Consider the following 21,306-nt stretch of genomic DNA (forward strand, 5'->3'; position numbering starts at 1 on the left):
CCAGATTACAAAAAATATATATAATTCATGCATTAGTTTTGTATTTGAAAAACCTTATAATTATTTCATATGGTATTTACTTAACAAGTAGAACAGGAGGGTTGAATTTTCAATAGAAGAGAACTGCGTGGGCTGAAATACTGAGATTGACAAGTCTTTTTGAACAGAAAATTGAAATAAAATAAGCAACAGAAAGAAAGCTTACAAAGTTGGTAGATTAATAGTTTAATGTTTCTGTAAATTTTTATTGGCTGCTTTTATGCTAGTAGGCTGTATTTGTTTGTCTCCCAAGAAGCAGGATAAGCAACCAATTGTTGCATGCAGTCTGAATGTTACATTTCTCTTGACACTAAAGGTTCTGGAGTTTTAATACAGTTTCCACAGTATCTCAATCCACAGAAGCCCATCAACATCCCTGATGCTCTGTCTACCTTGGAAGACTTACTCCAACAAATTAAAGTTAACATATAGCTTAGTGCTTATGATTTTTAATAGCCCATCTACTTTTGTCTTCACAGTTCACACTTACACACCATGCAAGAAGAAATAAAGAATATTTTCTGTTTCTATGCAAATACCCACAGAGATTTCAGCCTTGTAAGATGCGTGAAAATAACATGTAAAATGTAATAAGACTATTGTAAGACTACTCATCTTTGTAACATGGCACATTCTACTGTGCCATGATCCTCAGCTTTTCAGCTATGGAATGAGCCAGTTAAGACTGCTTTTAAATCATGCATACATTATGAAACACTTCTAATTTCGACTTATTTTAGAAGAGACATTTTAGCTCCAATAATAAATATAATCCTCAGAAGGGACCAGCTGGTTTTTTATGATTTTGCATCTATGTATGGTAAGGTTAATCGCATACAAGCCATGCATTCAAACTAAATATATTAAAAATGTATATGCCTACAGACTAATCTAATAATAAGTTACATTAGAATTGTAATGTGATATATAAGTCATTATTTGGCATTACTCATAAAATATTTTAAAATTATCCTTGTCTATTTTGATGGTGTAGTAAAACCACATTCTGTTTTGGCCCCATAGCCTCCCTCCCTTAGTTCCATTTTGAACAGCAAAGAAATTACTGTCTTAACTGTGGGAGAAAGCAGTAAGTCCAACACCCTAGTTTAACAATACCTAAGGAACAGTAAGTACAAAAGGAAAACTGATTAGAAGGTAAGACAAGGCCTCACTTGGTGAGTAACCCAGTAGTGCAAAGTAGTCTTAAAGTTTTCAAAAGACTCAGATAACAAGGGAAGAAAATTAACACGTAACTCCAAATTTTTTTATATTCCTATAAATATACATAAAATAAAAGAGCAGAATTTCTTCAAAAAATAAGTATGTTGGGAGGAGGCAGATGGACTACAAGCGAGATGGGAAGAAAGTGGTGGACAGTATTGATATAACACAGAAGTGGTGAAGTAATTGCCTGAAGTTTAGTATAAAAGTCACAAAAGACTGAAAAGTTTTTTCTTTTCCTTCTTTTAATGAGAACTTGGACACAGAAGAGAGGGAAGAACGAAAGTAATTAAATAATTTCCACAAATCTCCCAAATAGAGCATTACAATAGCTTCTGGCTTAAGTAAGGTCTACCAAGGCATTGCTAATTCCTTCAGTGCAGGCTGTCATATGAACAGCTGAAAGTAATTAACTAATCTCCATCCCTCCAGCTTTCACTACACACTCCACCTACCTAGTCATGAAAGACAGCAAGCGAGTCTGCAGACTGTTTGTGATTATCCTGCACTATGGGCATCAAGAGAGAAATGGAGTAATAAAACGTATTTCTACCAATCTGCAGTGTTTTCAAGCAACGTATTGGGTAAAAGTTCAACACCATCATCACCTGCATCCATGATGGGAACACATAGTACTGCCTGCATTCTCACAGATGTAGAGCAGATTGAAATAGGCAAGCAAAACTGAGTCATTACAGTAAACGTATGTGTATGTTTTTTATCCAGCATTAATGGCTTTGTTCTGTATAGCACGAAGTTTCAATGGCCAAAGAAAGCAAACAAAACCAAATGCCTCAGCCTAGTGAGTTAATGAATTTTAAGTTCAGCTCTTCATGAGGCATACAGAAACACAGCAACAAGTGTACGCCACCACACCACATGATCTTAGCACGTAGGAATCATTCATACATAGCTCCAAGCCACTCCCCAGCAGCGGTCAGCAGTGTGTAGTTAAAAAAGGACATAATTGGTGTTTAATGGACTTCTTGAATTATGCACAGTCTATAGGCATATTAATTAGCCACCTGTAGACTTATCATTATAATTTAATTCCTTATTAAATTTCAGTAAAAAAAAAAATAAAGATCAGGAGGCTAGTCATTTTATTTTCAGATCATGAGAATGAAATTACCTAAAAGCAAAAAGAAAATAACTATTCCTATTTCTGTAATGATTCAGTGACATTTAAATGAAAATTACTTAATTCAAAAACCAAGATAGTATTTCCATTTTTATATGTCAGAAATATTTGCATTAAAATAAGATAATTTAGTCTCCTTAGATGCATCTTAAGAATAACAGTAATAATTTTTCATGTGTAAAAAAAACAAAACACTCCATAAATATCCATAAAAGAAAGATAATTGAGATAAATTCAAAATTAATAACTTTAGAAATACTAATTTACTGGCAGATTTAAAAGTGTAAAATTACCATCTCATCACAAGATACAGGAAATGAATGATAATAATGATTTTCTTAACAAAAATCCTTCATCAGTGTCAGGAAAAAGTTCAACATAAGCCAACCTTGTTTAATTACAGATATTATTCTAGCCTGCTGAGTGCCTGAAAGAGGACAAAACCTCCTCAGTGTGTTAGTTCCAAAGGTTACCAGAACCCAACAAACCCAATCCACTACTGAAACAATGTGAAACGCAAAGGGGTCTTTCACTGTTCTCCCTTAAGATGCCTTTTGTCTGTGACACAGATTTGCCAGCTATTTCAAATAAACAAAATGGTTTTAAACTGTCTCACCCTTACACATAAGAATTATGTGAAAAACTAACCACAGGAGGTGTCCCCTGAGCTCTGTCTTACAAGAAGTTGTTCTGCAATCATTTTAGAAGGTTCTAGAGCACACATGGGAAGGGGGATGTGACAATACTGTATAATCTGCCTCTCCAATTCCAGCTTGTTCTTAGAATAGATACATTCACAGATATCGAGCAGTTATTTCCTTTTCTCTTGCGTGTAATGTTCCTGGTGCATTTTTCCATTCCACTGGAATGACCCATCAGAAATAAAGGGCACAAGACTTTTCCTGTAACAGTATTTCTGTAGTGCACTGTGTCCCACTGATTCCTGTAAATTAACCTTTACAATAAAAAACAGATTCATCAATAAACTCCAATTTACCGTATCACTTTGGAACCACTCATTTTTTTCCATGCAATACCTTTTTTTGTTATGTTTTGTTCAGACTGTTTGTCCTCCTGCCGTACTTCCACAGCATTGCCAGAAGCAATCATCCACAATATGCTGTGCTAACTTGAAGGACAAAGAAACACTTTTGATCCAGGAATACAAGTCTGTATCTATTTTTACAGACTAAAATAAGTTATAGTTTTTTCTATAATTTATAGCTTCTTTTCCCCCATGCATAAATAATTTTAAAACATTTGCTAACAAGCCATAATCATGCAGTGTGACACCGAAATCAAGATGCTACCTGAAAATAAATGACTGTTGCTACAGTACCAAAGACAAAGAACCAAACGACACAAACCTTGAGAAAGACAGACTTCAAAATGAAAAGATCAGCTACTCAATTTGCTCCCTCAAACACTTCAAATGCCACAAAAACAAAATCACATTTCTGCTATTCTGGGTGTCATCTCTAAGCAGAAAAGCAATGCCAAGCACATCACTCTCCATACCTGCTCTTGCACCAGTGCACTGCAGCACAGCTTATCCTCAGCTGCTCTTTCTGCAGATCTTAATCCTACAACATAAATGTTTTAAGATCTTCATTCATCTATAGGGGAAGAATTGCTTGGACATTTTTGCAAAACCCTACATTCAAAATCCATCTTAGGAAGTGATTTAAAACCACTTATCAGATTATTTTAAAGCATACTTTAATGAATCAGTCAATTAATCAACAGCAATTCTAGGTTCTTAATAGGATTCTTTACATCATTTTCGCCTCTAAAGCTGCTTTATCTCCAGTGTCCACGACTCCAATAACAACAGAAGTTGATAGCTACGAGATTCAGGGTTGAACAGGTTTATGTTGCTCTGGTGATATTGCCCATCTGTCTAGCAGAAGCCTCAAAACTAAAAATCATTTTGTTCTGCAAGACAGTAAACTTTTGCCTTGCTCCCAGAGAAAGCGAATTTCAAGGTTTTTACCCCAACATTTTAGGTTTGTAATTTAAAACACTTCTAATCAAAAACCTACAGCCTGAGCTCAAGAGCTCACCTTTCTAAAACTACCATACAGAAAAAATTGATTCTACAAATGAGTTGGAACAGGAGATGCTAACCTGCATCATGGAATATCAGGCTTGAATCAACTGATTTGCACACAGGTGATTAGAAATTTCCCTAAACATCTGGGCATTCGCCAGAGTACCTGACACACATCTAATTAGATATGAAGATAGTTTGGTAAGGTTTTAAGCCACCATGAATAAAGAAATTAAAGCCCAATTTAAATTTAATTGATTTGACTCACTCCTGTCTCCCTCCTCTGCTTTCCTTTCACACAGGCTGTTCACCTCATGCAATGAACAGAATCTGAGTTTATCTAAGGAAAAATCCTTTTAGGTTACTGGCTTAGGGTTTTGAGTTGTTTGTTTTTGTTCTGAATAATCCTTCAGTCATAGAATCCAGTACCAATTTGCAAGCATATCCAACTATAGGGCAGCATCAATAAAAAGTTCAACATTATCAAATAGAATAAGATTTTTTTCCTAGTATTCATCAAATATGCCAAAGCTTAGCTTTAACTACTGAAAGCTGTAAAAACCACTTGCCTCAGCTCTTCCCTTAGTATGTTGCCTTCCTGTGCTGCTCCTGCAGCCACCTGGACTAAACCACAGCACCTGTCTGATCTGGCAAAGCAAGCTATATCAACCAGAAAGATCAATGCAATGGATAACCCAGAAGATATAACAACAAAAAAACTAGCAAGCCAGAAAAGGTGTTGAAGGCTTTACGGCCGCTGATGACTTTACAATCTTGACTCCCTAGAAGCCCACAGCCGGGCCAATTACTGAAGTGACACCAAGGTGGTGAACAGTAAAATGGCGATTTATTAAAGCAAACATACACTTATATCAACTATGTCCTTCGTATACACCTACTGCATTACACGTCACCGATCCTTCCAGAAATGGGGAAGGGCCTCCCTCGTAACATCACGATATTCTCCGTATTTCGCCTAATACACAACAAGGTGTTACAAAGAAAAAAGAGAAGTACTCACCCATCTCTGAAGATAGAGGCTAGCAAAACTCCACAAAGGAGTGAAACCCAACAAAAGATCCCTCCCCAGTGGCAGTCAGCCCTTAAACATGGTCTAAGAGAGGTGTAGCCAGACTCCACCCTTTCTGGTCACAGACCCAAATTGCTTTCACCTGCGCTCCCAGGGCTGACCGGGTCCTTTCCCCAGGTGCTCAATCAGTTGTTCAGGCCAGAACTCAACAGTTACCATACACAGGTGTACAGAAAGAGCAGAGCCAAGAGTAATTTTCTTTAAAAAATACTGATAGATTCTCCTTAGAGCACGTTTCATTGAAATGTGCTATTATGCAGGAGCTCCTGCAACAGTTTTGGGTGGAAACAGATGTACACTGTAAGCACCAAAAATGTGCTACCAGTATGCTTCCAGATCTTGTAATGGGAAAGAGACAGCAGCATGAGCATCTGTGCTGTGACAAGCACGGGACATGCCACGGAGTGTTCCCTCCAAGAAGTTACCTTCATTAGTTATGTAAACATTACACTGAATGTGTGTCATGTTGCAGAAAACAAGCAAATATTGTACAAACAGCATTGCAGGCCATGGGGTATTATCTCAAGAGGGTATTTAAAGTAGTCAATTAATAATAAGTAGCAACAAGCCTCCTAAAAGTGATCTGAACCTGATTTTTTTAATTATGTTGTCATGACATAGAAGTATCTGTGCTTACAACATCTGTGAACAGTGTTTATCATTCCAAAAATAGATTAAATTATATGTACGCAGAAAATGAAATAAAAATTATAAATAACTGAACAGGTGGCAATCATGCAAGTGGAATTAAGCACACTGTATAAAATCTCACTATTTGAAGTGATACGTATAAATCAGACGGTAAACAGCAAGTTGGAAATACAACTATTTTTGTTAAAATAATGTTAAATATTAAAATATGGTAATTCTCTAAAACAGTGATAAGAAAGGATACATGAGGCCAGTCTCCTCTAGTTTATTCTTCTGAAGCTACTTTACATTTTTCTTCCTGCTGTGAGGAAAGCTATTTTATGTTGTTGATGGCAAACACTGAATGTTATATACTTTTGCAATGAAGTTTAGTAAATGAATTATTCTGTGAAGTGTCTGATTTGATTTTTCTCTCTGCCTGTACTTTCAGATAAGTGTTTCATATTTGAAAGCACTATCTTTAAATACTTTTCACTTCTTTTCTCAGCACTAAGGATAAAACTATCACAATCATTTCCAGCATAAAATGCTTTTAGATTTTCACTGTAAGTCTTCATTTTCACCCTTTCCTTTTATTTAAGAGAGTTTTTGTGTGTTTTTGTTTTTCCCCTAAATTTAAACTTCCAAAAGAAATTCACTGAATTCCCTAGCGCTACCTAGATTGGTTTTATTGAGCAGACACATTGCCTCAAGTTTTAAGTCAGACAAAATTCAAAGGCCAGTTTAAGTTACTTTGTTTGGGTATTTATTTCAAGCTGCACCAGAACAATGAGAGCTTCAGATCCGCAGTACCATATAAGTTGGTACTCAGGAAATGGTTCCTGGAGGCCCCATGTGCTAGATTATGTGCATGACCCTAAAAATCTAAAGAGATACGAATTCCTCAAATCTCTTAAAAATAATCAGAACAAACTACTGTCCTTTCCTTAAAAATGAATCTACCACGTTAATAGTTTCTCCCTTTAATACGGATTAGTACACAGAATCTGAAAGTAGAAAATTATTTCTGACCACTGAAGAAAGATTGATAAACAAAATTATTTTGACTTACATAGTTGCTGCATTGAAGCCATTCCTGAACTACTAAAAATAAACGACTAAGCAGACAGTGAAGAATCTCAGTGAAGTTTTTACTGGATTTCTTTCCATTCTATGGAAGTTAAACATTCAAACTATGTGCGTGTGAGAAAAGACAAGAAACTGAGTTAGCCAGGTTTTCCCTCTCATCCTTTCTTTCCCTGTCATCCTCCAGTCAAAGAACCATTTTCCACAGTCTCAACTAAAGTGGGCTTTAAGAAATTTTAGATTTAGACACAGATTTGATCAATACCCTTAGCTCCATGCCCTGACTCAGTGCTGCAGACAGAGCTCCCACAGCACCCAGCTGCTCTGTCCTGCAGGTAGCACAGGTGTGCAATCAGCTGATTGTTGCTTTCTCCTTCGTTAACCAGCAACATGCCCAAGGACAGGCTGCAGTTTTCTAGTAGGTATGAAGGCTAAGCAAAAAAGAAGCCTACTGGCTCTTCAATTAGAATGAAATAATGATTTTCATTATTTATTTCTTTATTATCTCTCAGAAGTCACAGAAATATCTGTTTACAAATATAATTACTTTTTTGAAAACTCAGAATTCAGAAGTAAAGAAGCAATATGAGATCTAGATGAGCTGAACTAAAATAAGCTTGCTAATACTGTATTTCTTGATAATCTTAGTTTCTGCGCACCGAGAAAATCAATTGTTAAATGCAGTGGCAGTAAACAAGAAAAATATTCAGTGTGTCTTTAAATATTCTTCAAGCTATAATTACTAAGTATTATGCTTCTAAATAATCCTCTGGCTGTCAGTGGATTATTAACCATCTTATTATCTTCCAGTGTAGTCTACTTTGCTAAAAATTAAGTAAAGCTCTTAATGCTTCCAGAACAGAAATTCAACACTTACATATGAAGAACCAGTCAAACTGTGAGCAAAATTCAAATGATAGCAGAAGTAACTAGCAACAATTAAGTTAAAATACTCAATGTGAATGCAAAAATACTGCTGAAAAGTTTTAATTTGCTGCTAGTAATTAACACAGTTGTAGCTAATTCTCTTTTATTCATTATGTCTTCATTCATTTCAAACTATTTATAGTGACATTGGGTTGTTTCACCATAATTTCCTTCCACCCATAATCATTTACAAATTTTACCTTCAGTAATTTTAATACAATTTTTTTCATTTGTTGATCAAAATAGCACCCATTGAGCAGCATAGCTTTAAGTTTTGTTATTCATTTTCCATTGTAATTCTACAGGTGCAAGTTAGATTGATGAGGGAGCAGTATGGACAGTAGAAATTTGTTTATTATACATTTTAATATAGCTAGGCTAATACTGTAATAAGCTTTGTAGCTTAGGACCTTTTCATCTTCTACTGTATGAATATGAAATATTGATGACCATATCCTTCTCAAGAATGCCATTCTCAATCTAGCTTTGATCTAAGTGATAGAAAATTAGAATGAAAATAACAGTAATAAAACCCACAGTGGACACTGTAGAAAGTGCACATTTGAAATAGTCTTGTAGAAATAGTACCTGTTCAAAAACTCACTGGAATATTCCTCACTGTTGTAAGGATTTAACAACTATCGAAAGTGACAGTAGACTCAAATGGAAACTGTGGGAAAAGTAGTCAATAAATCTCAAGTGTAGAACACACTGAAAACAATCTACCCCTAAAAAAAAAAAAAAAAAAAAAAAAAAAAAAGCTCCCAAAACTTTATATTAAAATCTTCCTCACTAATGGCCAAATGTAAAATAATAGCAACTTTCTAACTTTCTATTTGTATTTAATATTCAGTAGATATTTTTTGTATGATTTTAGTGACATCATTTGGAAGCATTAAAGTGAATGATTGGAATAACTCTTCGAAACGAAAGGTGCTTAAGCAGTTGGTAGAGCTACCTCCAAATCCAATTCCAAATATCACCCTCAGCCAACCGGAAAACAACCACCACCTTCCCTGATCACCATGTCTGATCCAATGAGGAAGCATTCTTCTCTAAGCAATGCACCTGAATTAAACACTACATGCTGCCAAGGAAAGAATAAAGTATTTGTGGGCAGTTTGTAAGTAAAGCTACATTCATTGGCTAGCCTATTCAGCATGATTACTTTAGTTTTCTTAATATGTATATTCATACCTCTGTGTTCATCCATGCAAGCTCATTTTGCCCTCCCAGCATAAATTATATTTTGCATGCATGTCTTTCTGTATATATATACAGATACAAATCAAAATTGATTTATTGATCAGGGTACCAGTTCATCAGTAATTGCCAGGCAACGTGTTGGTGGAGTTTAATATATTGCTTACTTAGTTCATGCACAGTCACACACATGCAAATCAATAAGCTGCATCTGTTAATATTACATATGTAAACTTCAATGTGTGTAAAGGTATGTAATCTCACATACACAACCATAAAATAAAATGTGCAAACGCATTCATATACTGAATATATATACTAAGTATAAACATTTCAAACACACATTACACTTTTTTTTATCCACATATGAACAATACAGCTATAATAATATCTGAAAACAGTTTAAAGACCAGTGTAAAAAGCACCTGTGGGGAAAAATAAAAATCTATTTTTCCTCATTGTAAATGTTCGTTAAATATTAATGCTGATATTCTAGTCCTTGGAAGATCTCTCTGCATGTGGAATTCCATGATAAAAAGCTTTAAAGTCACAGGTTTCTCGAGATAAACCCCACTGGCTTACTGATGCATGAATGCCCTGAAATTGAATTACTGTACAACAGCAATTACTTTTCACAGCACAGTTATAATGAGAATCAGCTCCACAATGAACATCAGGTAGCTACGGTAGAAAAGTTAATAAAAAAATTGTTTTATTTGCATTTTCCACTGCAGCAATGGTACTTACCTGAAAGAAAAATAATCCTCAGAAGTAAATCAATGACCAATTTCATAGGATTCAAGTTTAACTATATAGCTATTATTTTAATTCTGGCTTCTGTTTTAAAATAATCCCTAACAATTTATATTTCATACTACTTCACTTCCTTCCTTTCATTCCTTTTTTTTTTTTTTCTCCATGACAGCATTAACTAGAAGAAAAACATAAATAAATAAATAAAACCAGAGAATGAATAGTTTTAATTCTACCTCTTTTCTGCCACAAAATTTCTTACAATAGACCTTTGTCAGTAAGCACCATGCCATCATGCTCTATTCTTTTCAGTTTCCAATGAGCAAAGACAGTAAAGAGTCATGTCACCTCTTAACATTCTTAAAATAAAAAAAAACCTCACAGCTAACTTTACATTAAGGCTGAGCAGACCCATTTCCTCTGACTGAAATCAGTAAAAGTCCAGGAAAGGTGGCTGAAGTGACAGTGGACTGTGCAATGCTTTCCAACTGATTACTGTAAAATTAAAACTACCACCAAACAGGAAACATTTCCACTTATCCCACCTTATGGGCAGTAAGAGTTTTTTTTTCCAATCAGAATGTCATGGTTTTAACAAGATACCTCTGCATTTGCCACAGTTATGACCAAAGCTAATTATTAACAATGTGGAATTAAAACCACTCTTCCATGGTATTAACTCAAACCTTGTCACAAATATTTAAAAATAAGATTTGCCTGTCTGAAATTTTATCAAGTAGGGCAGTGTTAGGGAAGAAACAGTTAACAGAAATATCCTGATCTGACATAAATCTAATGTAAATAATGAACACTAGGAGTAGGGGGAGTTGCTTGCAAGGGTTTCCATCAGCAAGTAGATGACAAAAGGTTACATAATTGGTTTAGCACTTTCAGTTTTCCATTTATTTTATGTATCTGACAGCACAAAAATAGGACATTCTGTGATAGGATAATTGCATAGTGAAGGGCAATTCAAACGGGATGAATATGATAAAAATCACACTGAACCAACTAATCACTATGAAAAGCGATGAGACAAAGATAAAAATTCAACCAGACTATAACGGAGTAGGAGGGAGAAGAGAGTTCAGTAGTGATTAGTACCTCAGAACAAGTTAATGCATTTGAAAGTACAAAGCAAAACAAAACAGAGCCACCTCAGATGAGCCAAGTCTCGTAATTATAAGAGTAACCTTCCTGGAAGTTACACTAGAGAAATTAACTATAAAATGAAACCTCTGTGTTCAAACCAAGCTGCTAAATGCATCTATATGAAGAGGCCAAAGCAGCTCTATACACTTCACCACCGTTGGAAAACATTCATTACAAAGCTTTAACTGAGAGAAAAGTGCTTTCCCCCACAGTGCTCCACACCTGTAGAAAAGGTGTTCTCTTTCACTGTACACAGCTTGCGGTCACTTCTAGCTCTAGCAGATCACTGCTCTGAGAATAGTAGAACAGGAATAGCTGCTATTCTTTAGGGGAAGTGTTATAAAAAATAAAAATAATAATCCTATTTAATGCAGAAGAACACAGGTGTCAGACTTTTTCATTTTTCTATGGTAAATCTAATAAAACAATTGAGCACAAATAAAGTGTCAGAAGGGAGTTAAAAAAAAAGAAAAAAAAGAACAAACCACTCAGGGCTGCAGAAGCACAGAAAGTAGGTAGCTACTGTAGATGGTTGATAAGTTACCTTTATAGTGATTTATTACTTACCACAAGTAAAGGAGTTTTGGGATCATTCCTATATGAAGCATTTTCATCCTTTTCTTGACCTGATCTAATGGACAGCTATTGGAATAAGAAGTTTCTCCCAGTACTATTTTTGTACTAGAAAGCAATAATATGAAGTCTGCTTTGGTTTGATGATGTGAATTCTAATATAATAATGCACAACCATGTGTTTGGTAAAACATAGCTATTACATAAGTGATAGCTTACAAATCCATAAGGGAAACAGGTAGTCCAAACCTTGCTACACTTTTGTGTTTACCTATTGATGCTCTAAATATATATATATATACATATACATATACATATACATATATATATATATATATATATATATATATATATATATATATATATATACACACACATATATATATATATACATATATATATATATATATTCTTTTGAGAACTTAGTCCAAAAATACTTCTGAACACTCCAGTGTTTCCATTTCATTTTCAATTGCTTGTACCTCTTCCAGAGCAGAGCCTAAATTCCATGCTTAGTTTGACATTAGAGAATGAAATAGCAGACAGCTCTGCTGCTTACCCGCACAGCTTCGGACTTCTTATGAAACATTTCTTCCATATTCTTTGCTAACTTTTTCACAAGCTGAAGGCCATCAATTTCTTCTATTGCAACATCTTTCTCATATTCTTTGTATTTCTGAGGGAGGAAATGAAAAAAATAATAATTGAAAAAAGAATTAAGGAAAAATTATTCAAAGAAACTAGTTGAAATTTCGACAACTAATGATTGGTTCCATTTACACTGATGCTGACATTCTCAATTTATTTGGTGTTTATTTGTTGACAGAAGGCTGCTGTGTACTGACATACAGAAGAAATAATGGGGTTAGTACCTGAACTCTGCTAAGAAAATAGAAATACAATAGAAATATTTATGCTATGCATAATAAGAATATAGTAATTTTCCTTCACAACAGTTAAATTACCCATTCAAACAACCAAACATCAAAATATTAAAGAAAAAAATCTCTGTATTCAATTGTATTCCATTCAGAAATATCTAAAACCAGTGATATACATACAAGTCTTAGCCTTTTAGAAACCTCCTGCTCCAATGAAGATCCTGCAAATATATATTCTATGTGGTTTACAAACTTCTTAGATTAGGAATACTTATGGTATAAGCATATCTACATGTCCTTAACTTTCCTTGCAAGGAAAACCCTCAACAAACCACAGAAATATGTGCATCATCTGAATGCAAAGCATCATTTGCACAGTATGGATGAACATTAATGTATGGTCTCATCACAGCATAACTCTTAAGGCTGAAAATATTTTCAATTTTATCCTCATTATTTTCAGCATAACAACCTTGTGTTTTTGTTCTTTTTTTCAATCAGTGTTTATAAATGAACCTTATAAGAACATAATGTACCAAAAAATAAAAAATAAAAGTGTAATATTCTCTGGAGACAAATTTCAAAGCATTTAATATAGGGTCCATTTCTCCTACTCACATCACTCTGCTATATTAGTAATAGTAAGTAAATTCATAAAGAACATTTGCCTTTACAGTAATGATTTTCTCCAAAACATACCCAACACGAGAGAGGAGGAATAATAAGGATATAATAGAAAAATGGCTTAAAGCACCAGAAAGAACATTTCAGTGACCAAACAATGAGTAAGTAAGGGCCAGTCACGACCTGGCAGGTGACAGAAGAAAGGAATTTTTTGTAAGAGAATTTCTGTGCATTTGTTCTCATTTCTTCCAACTAATTTTCAAGGCAAATGACACTTCGAACAAGCTTTAATCTGAATGCTTATCTGTAAAAGCTTGCATTAATGCTTTGATAGAAAAATTTGATAAAATATCATTTGCAGACCATGTCATAAGAAGGTAACAATGACATCAGAAGACATTTAGGATATTGAATTTTTTGTATTCTTTAATTTTCCTATTCCAGTAATTATTTTATTTACTTTTACATTGCTTCCTACTATGAGACAATTTTATTATGCCTCAAGCAGAATGTCTGCCTTTTGTTCTTTGGAGGATAGCAGGAGGTTTTTTGCCCCCCTTTTAGCCTTTTTTCCCCCATATCTATAGATGTTTTTATTTCAACTCTGCAAGTCCAGTACTAATCTCAGGCTCAAGTTCTATTATCCATTCTGAAAAATATAGACAGACAGACAGACAGATAGATAGGATAGCATGGTGATTTGTCTCAAATAGACATATCTTTTTTTGTGATTATTGGAGAAAACAAAAGAACAGAGTAGACAGCAGAGAGGTAAATATTACTGTAATGAAGTGTGGTAAAATGGACTAGATAACAGTAAATTGAAAACACTCCCAGTTAATTAATGATCTCAGTCTGCTCACATCCCACGGGATTAGAAGCTTTGGAGAATGTAAAACAAGTGACAAAATGCTCTGCTATGAACAACTATCATATTTATTATGTCAACAGACTAAGTACAAATTTGACTCATTTATTTCAAGCTGCACAGCTCATGTTCAACATATCAGAGTCTGATAAAAACTGTTCCCTGCAGTATTGATCTTCGAATTCTTAGAAAGTATTCTAAAATACATCCCTTCAAGAGGCTGTTTTCAGGTCTCCGGATGTATTGATTTAAGCTTTGCAGTTAAGTGAAGAAAATCAGATTATTCACTGCATTTGTTGGAAAATTGCATATTAGAATGAAATTCAACACATATTCTAGCCACAGAGAACTGCACCATATAGTATCTTAGGTTACTGAGGAAATGTATTAAAGACTCACATTTCTTAATTTTGAATAATTTCTATTTTTTTATAATTAACAAGTAGCTTGCATTCAAAATATGTGAGAGTGAGATACTACTCAATACATTCATTCATTTTTCCTTAATTAAAGATAAAGTTACAGCATTAAATTTATATGTATATATGGGAAGAAAGAAAAAGGTATTAAGTTCTAACAACAAAAGACCACACATCTTGCATAGTGCATGTCCAGCCTATTGCTGGAAACCTTCAAGAATGTTTGCAACAAGCTAGGAGTATTTACTTGTTCCGCAAGACTTTGGCAATCGAGATGTTTACTTAATATGTATTTTATATTCAGAATTTCATTGCCATAAAAACAATCCTACTATTTATTCAGCCATCAGTGGAAGGTTCCAAGACAGGAGAAATGATGTGGCTGGAAAGAATAGCAGCTTTAAGAATTCTTTTACTCTACTGTTTGTGTGTGGAGGGGAGAGGTGCCAGCTTTGCCTGTGCATGGACATGAACCTCCTCCTCTCAGTACGGACTGTTCAGGAAGATGGTAATTTTCTCTGAGTCTAGAAAAATGCTGACCAACAAAAGTATCAACACAAAAAAATCTGAATAAAAGCAGATATGAAAAAAACACCACACAATAAATCTGCTACCAAATAAATAAATAAATAAAAGTCATTAATAATGAACTCTCTTCCTCCCAACACTCCCACTGCTGTCTGATCTCCAGGGTTTCATTGTTTTCCTGACACTAAAATTTACAGTATGCATTTGGTTTTAATTTAAATGAATTAGCTAAAACCACTCAGACGTTCACTCAAAACAAATTTGAACAAATTTTAAAATACAGTTATTTTATTTTAATGTAATCTTGAAGAAACAATTTCAACCTTACTGGCACAGTGCTAAGGAAAAAGCAATCAGAAAATTGCTGGTGAAAAATACTCAGCTTTTGGTATGGGCTATCCTTTATATTGCTTAGTTGCAAACTACCTTCCTATAGCCACTCTGAATAATTCTTCCAAACAATGCTTTAAATCAGCCATTTTCCTTCCTTTGTCAAAAATATAAACTGTAAATAACTGATTTTTCCACAAAAAATGTATCAAAATTTAGAGTCATAGTTGGACATTTCTCTTGACAAGTGGTCTTCCAGTTGTCAAGAGGACTGCACAGACACAACTAAGCAACTTGTGGTTTGTTTCTTTTTGTTAGAAAAATTCACATTTGCTAAGAAATTCTCCACAGAGTAGTGAACATTTATCATTTGACACAACAGATAAAAAATAGGTTATTTCTGCAATATCAGCTTTATCGTGTCATTTCACATAACTACCGGCAAAGACAGACAGCATTTCACTCTCAGAAGTTTTAATGCTGTTCATAGATGTAGTTTAGGGGTTTTTTTTGTTTTGTTTTCCATCCTCACCCACTTGCATGGTAAGCATTTGTCTAAAATCACACAAAACTCAAGTCTGAATCACTTAATGCAATCCAAGCATTTTGCACTGAAGTATAAACAAACACTAAATAAACAATAACAACACTAATTTTGGTCAAAAAACAAACAAACAAAAAACAAACATGCAGATTGAGTGAGTAAGGAATAAAAGAAATATTCTCTTGAAGAAAGACAACTTCAGTAAGAAAGATACCACAGATCAGCTACAGTTTGATAATTGTGTTCCTCTTTCTGTATCTACCTATAAACTTTTATCAAAATTCAGATAATTGCGTTGTGTACCAAAACATTTCAAGTTACTGGCAAGTATCACTCTTTCGACAAGTGGGTGCTTTGAACATAGGTAGAACTATCTATCAAGAAAAGTCCTCCCACTCCCAGTGATCTTCAGAGGCAGCAAATATCACTACCATCCTGATTAAAGAATTGTATTTACTCAACAGCAACTCCATAATAAGCCTTTAAAAACAAACTGTGTTGCATATTTAGGAACAGATATAAGCCTCTGAGAGATGTATTCATGTCTACATCTTGCATATTTGCACATAAGCACAAATGTGGCTATTTGAGATAGTGTTTTTGTCACGCATTCATTGCAGTTCGATGTATGACTGCACTATTATTTTATAGAGGAAAAGCAGAACCAACATGCAAATGAAAGTTCAGTTATCCATTTCAATCTATCACTTCCATGAAAAAAATGTTTATTCAATGTCATTCATAAAAAACACAAACCAAAAACACTTTCAGATGTTCAAGACTCAAAACTTCAAATGTAAACTGAGATTGTGGAAACACACATAAAGCTCACATTGATTTTTCAATGTTTTCCTCATATAAGAATTTTTAAAATGCATGCTGTTAGCTCTACTGAACAAAATTTAAATGGCATTTATTCAGAGTGCTTTAAAACAGCTACTCATTTTTTGGTTATTTTGCTTTTAGTGATAAAACTCCACCATTTGTGTGGAGCAGATTGACAAGGCAGTTGTACTATGTGCTGCCTTCCACCATTAATAATTCTACGGAAGATAGAAGAGATATCAACAGAGTGAGGCTTTCTACTATCAGGAAAATATGCCTCCTAGATTTTGAATCAAAACTAAGAATGTAACTTGTCCTTGATGTGGGGAAGCTACAAGACAATAAAATTTTAAAACAATGATCATGTTCAAATTGGTGAGACACAAACTTGGGAGAGCTCAGGAAAGCTCAAACCTTCTGTCATTTGAGCTCTTGAGGTGCTCTTTCATACTAGCACACAAACCTTCTGCATGCAAGAGCAATTTCCTGCAGATGATTTAATAACACACAGCACAGCCTTTAAATGCTTCATTACAAGTGAGGGGTCACTAATTAAATACGTACTGTTTGAGTAAACCTGAATTGGAAGCCAATGAAATAGTCTCCAGAATTACATGTGCATGTGAGTGGGAATCTGAGCATTTCCACTGAGCAGAAGGGTACTCAGATGGCACTATTGCAGCAGAGATATCAACTACAGATGGTGCACTCCTCTGATAGACTCATCTGTGAATCTCTCCATAGTAAAAGATTTCTGTATTTCTCCATTACCACAATGACCTCAGAGTAGTGGTTTGGAGGCTTGTTGGTTTTCTGTTTAAACAAGAATATCACTGTTAAGTTGTTGCCTGCTCCTCCTCATTCTAAAATGAATTTGGTGGAGCAAGATTTAATATCTTAACAAAGTAAGCAACGTTAGATTTGTCTTTGCTTTGCAGTCAATGCCTGATAAGAATTTATGAACAAAAAAATTTTGGTTTAAAGCCAATACAAGATTTGTCATCCATGGATCTGTGAAGACTTTATAAAAGAAGGCCCTAAGAACCTCAATATCATGAAGATATTGAGACATAGATAATTCTGTGACGTGCCCAATGTCCCACAACACTTCACAGAAACAGAGCACAAGCTCTCTTGGTTACTCTTCCAGTGCCCTGCCCAATAGACCACAGACAACACTGTTAACTCCAGCTTGATCTGTAAGGAAATATGAGTCACAAAGGCATATTTCTCCTCACCTTGACATTGAAGAACTCCCTAATAATTGGAAGTTTGTGTTACACCACATTAGACACTCCTATTAACCTTTACTGAACCTCTTTGTGTTGATGAAATCCATCAGCAATGACCAGTGTGGTGCCACACTCATTTTCTTTTCTACAGGGAAATTTTTATTCACTTCATCAAATGACTCCAAGGAACTCTACACCAGCCCATCATGTTTGATCTTTGTCACTTACTGCTGGCTGAGGAACTGTTACCTCAAACTCCAATTTACCTGCTTCATAAAATAAGGTACATTTTGAAATGCAAAGTATGGAAACATTTGCTGCACAATTTTTTACTACAATTAGCTACACAGAGCTATACTTTGTGTGCTATAACCAAAGATGAGCTTACTTGGGAGATCAGTTATCATTAGAAGACTTGACAAGAGTAGGTATTATTTTTCTTGTGTTTTTTGTTTTTTTTTAAGAGACAGTTAAAAACGATCATTAAAAACTGCTTTTTTATCTTGTAGAGCCTATTCTTGTAATGATATATACCTTTCTTCTGTCTTAGAAGACAATGTCAATTCAAAAAAGGAGCATTCTGAAACTGTCCTACAGACTTCTTTTCCCATAAAGATGTACTCTTGAAAACCCACTACAGTATTTCACATGAAACACTTTAAACAAGGAAATGAAAAATCATAGGTATAAATCTGAAGGACCACAGAATGACCCAGAGGGTATGTCATCCAAGGCAAAGCCACCATTATATTTTCAGGTGAAAGGAACTATTAGAAGCACATACATCTCACCTGTTCCTCACAACAGTCTGAAGAAATGTGAGAATGTGTCCTTTCATCCTGGAAAGCTGATCTGAGTCACTGCAGATTGAGAAGCAGGGAACCGGATAACCTATTATTTAGATCCATTTCTCAGCTGGGACAACATACTGCAACATTTTCTTTTGCACACCAAACTGCATCAACCTTTTATGAAAGCTTTTATGGCTACTGGAAACAAGGACAACCAAAGAGATAGCTTGCTTTGTGCTGAAAGGTCACAAGGTACATCTACAAGGTAATTCATTCAATCAGCCTTTCTTTATAGCGTTTTTCTCATTATGCTTCCTTTTATCATCATGTCTGTCCATCTCCTTTTTCTTCCACATTGGCAGACCTATGCCTGTCTTATCCCCAGGCACTGCTTTGGGTATCAGTATCCCCATATACTTTTATTATACAGTTCCTGTTTTCCATTCCAAAACAGCAAGTTAGACAATCATCTCCTCACCTTCCATAGTTGCCCTTAATTTAGTTACAAAATAAAATGAGTAATGAAGAAAGCAAGTAATGAAGGTGGACTAAAGAGAAAAACAAAATGCACCCTGAAGACAATATGGCATAACAAACCTCACACCTCATGGCAAGTTGAAAAGGTACCACTCTTTTAAAATAGCTAGTGGTAAATTTTTCTCAGGAAAAGCAACAAACAAAAAACAAACAAACAAAACAACATGATTTCATCTCCTTGGGAAACTGAAACTCTGCTTGTGATTTGCAATGTAACTAGCATTCATCTGCTTAGATAATACTTTTAAACTTTTACTCTTTGCATTATGTGGTACCTTTGACATTAACTTCTAAACAGGTTTTAATTCATTGATTGTCCCAATGGAGGACGTGGCATTGATTGCTGCTGCTGTATCTCATCATTGCACTTTTCTGCATCCACCTGATAAAAGTATTTATATTGATTCTGGTTTTTTAGACAGATACCAGAACACTATATATCAAAGTGGACTCTTCAAATTACAACAAAGACAGTAATTTCTGAATAGCTGAACTCTGGCATCCAAATTTAGGCTTCTAATTCTTCACTATAATTACTGAAGATGAAAAATGATTTCCTTTGCAAAAATCTAAATCCTCTCTGTTGTATCAAAGTCAGCAATATCAGTATGTTCTCAGACTCTCTGAAAATTTGACCACCTGCACATTGTCTCTACACTGATGTCTTGACAATAATTTATCAGGCTATTAGGATAATGATAAAAATTAAGAATTTGGAAATCAAAAGTATTGTATTTGGTATTGCCTGGAAGTGTGAATCCACATTTGTTGTCTTGCAGCACAAGCACTGCTTGACACTGATGCTCTGCTTTCCTATGTGATTTTCAGTCAGTTGTAAAAAGTTCCCAAAAAACTGCACAGCACAAGTAGCTTTTCTGTATATTTAGTGTAGAGGGGCATATTGGTTCTTGCAGAATGAGAAAACATTTCTATTATTTAGGAACTCTTTAGTGATACTGTTCATCTTGCCAAAAATATGTAGTGTATAACATGTAGGTTATTGACATAACGCACAGAAATAAAACATTTAACACAGGAGTCTATAATAGAACTCATGAACTAACATTTATCAGAAAATGTTGAGCTTTTGTACTAAAAAGTACCCAGCAAGCGCTGTTTCGCTCGTGGATCACTATTGATGATAATGTGCCTAGGAATTAAAGATGTATCAATTTGCATAGCAGAGAATAGAAGCCAAGAATAATAGCCAAATCGATACTATGAAGTCATAAAGAATACAGTCTGCTCTCCTTCAGATAATGGTAATTAATTTACTTTTTCTCCCATCATACATGAGAGAAACCTAATAAAAGAACGTTCTAATCACATTAAAGTTTCTAAATAGAAAGAGAACACAGTGGTATCTCCTTAACATATCTTTTCAGCTCATATGCCTAAAGCACTTGAAGTATTACTTTATTTGCACACATCTCCAGAAAACAGCTTGTGTTTTAGGAACATATGCCTATACTGAGTGATGTTTTGCAGTACGACCACTTGAGTGCTTGTTTCCTTAAATAAAATATCTTATTCTAGTTAGGATGTTCATTATCACAAACGAATGATGATGTCTAAAGACAGTTAGGTTTAAGTCACTGGTTTAAGTGATCAGCACCTAGCAGTGGCAGTCCCTCCTTGTAAGGAAAGAAGTGGTCCTATTACTTCAAGCCCCTACAAGAGGAAACAAGTTCTGGTTCTCTAAAAATAGCATTATATTCTCAGGAGCAGAGTTTTAACAGCCATTTTGTTGCAATTCCGTAAAGTATCGTTTTCATTCAAACCAAACTTCAAAACTCAAACTGCCACAATTAATGTGCTCATAAAGACAAAGAACTTAAAATTTCCATCGTTAAGATACACTC

General features: G+C 34.7%; 1 protein-coding gene across 4 annotated transcripts in view; it reads right to left on the reverse strand.

The window, feature by feature from the left end:
* The window catches only part of CACNA2D3 (calcium voltage-gated channel auxiliary subunit alpha2delta 3), a 346,053-nt gene that overhangs the window by 262,109 nt on the left and 62,638 nt on the right, over window positions 1-21,306 (reverse strand). For all 4 annotated transcript variants that reach the window (XM_072347140.1, XM_072347142.1, XM_072347143.1 and 1 more), the window contains one exon: window positions 12,425-12,541. In XM_072347140.1, the coding sequence (XP_072203241.1) occupies window positions 12,425-12,541 (117 nt within the window). The remainder of the gene's footprint in view (window positions 1-12,424; window positions 12,542-21,306) is intronic.

Source organism: Excalfactoria chinensis, chromosome 12 (genome assembly GCF_039878825.1).
Source record: "Excalfactoria chinensis isolate bCotChi1 chromosome 12, bCotChi1.hap2, whole genome shotgun sequence".
Classification (NCBI taxonomy): Eukaryota; Metazoa; Chordata; class Aves; order Galliformes; family Phasianidae; genus Excalfactoria; species Excalfactoria chinensis.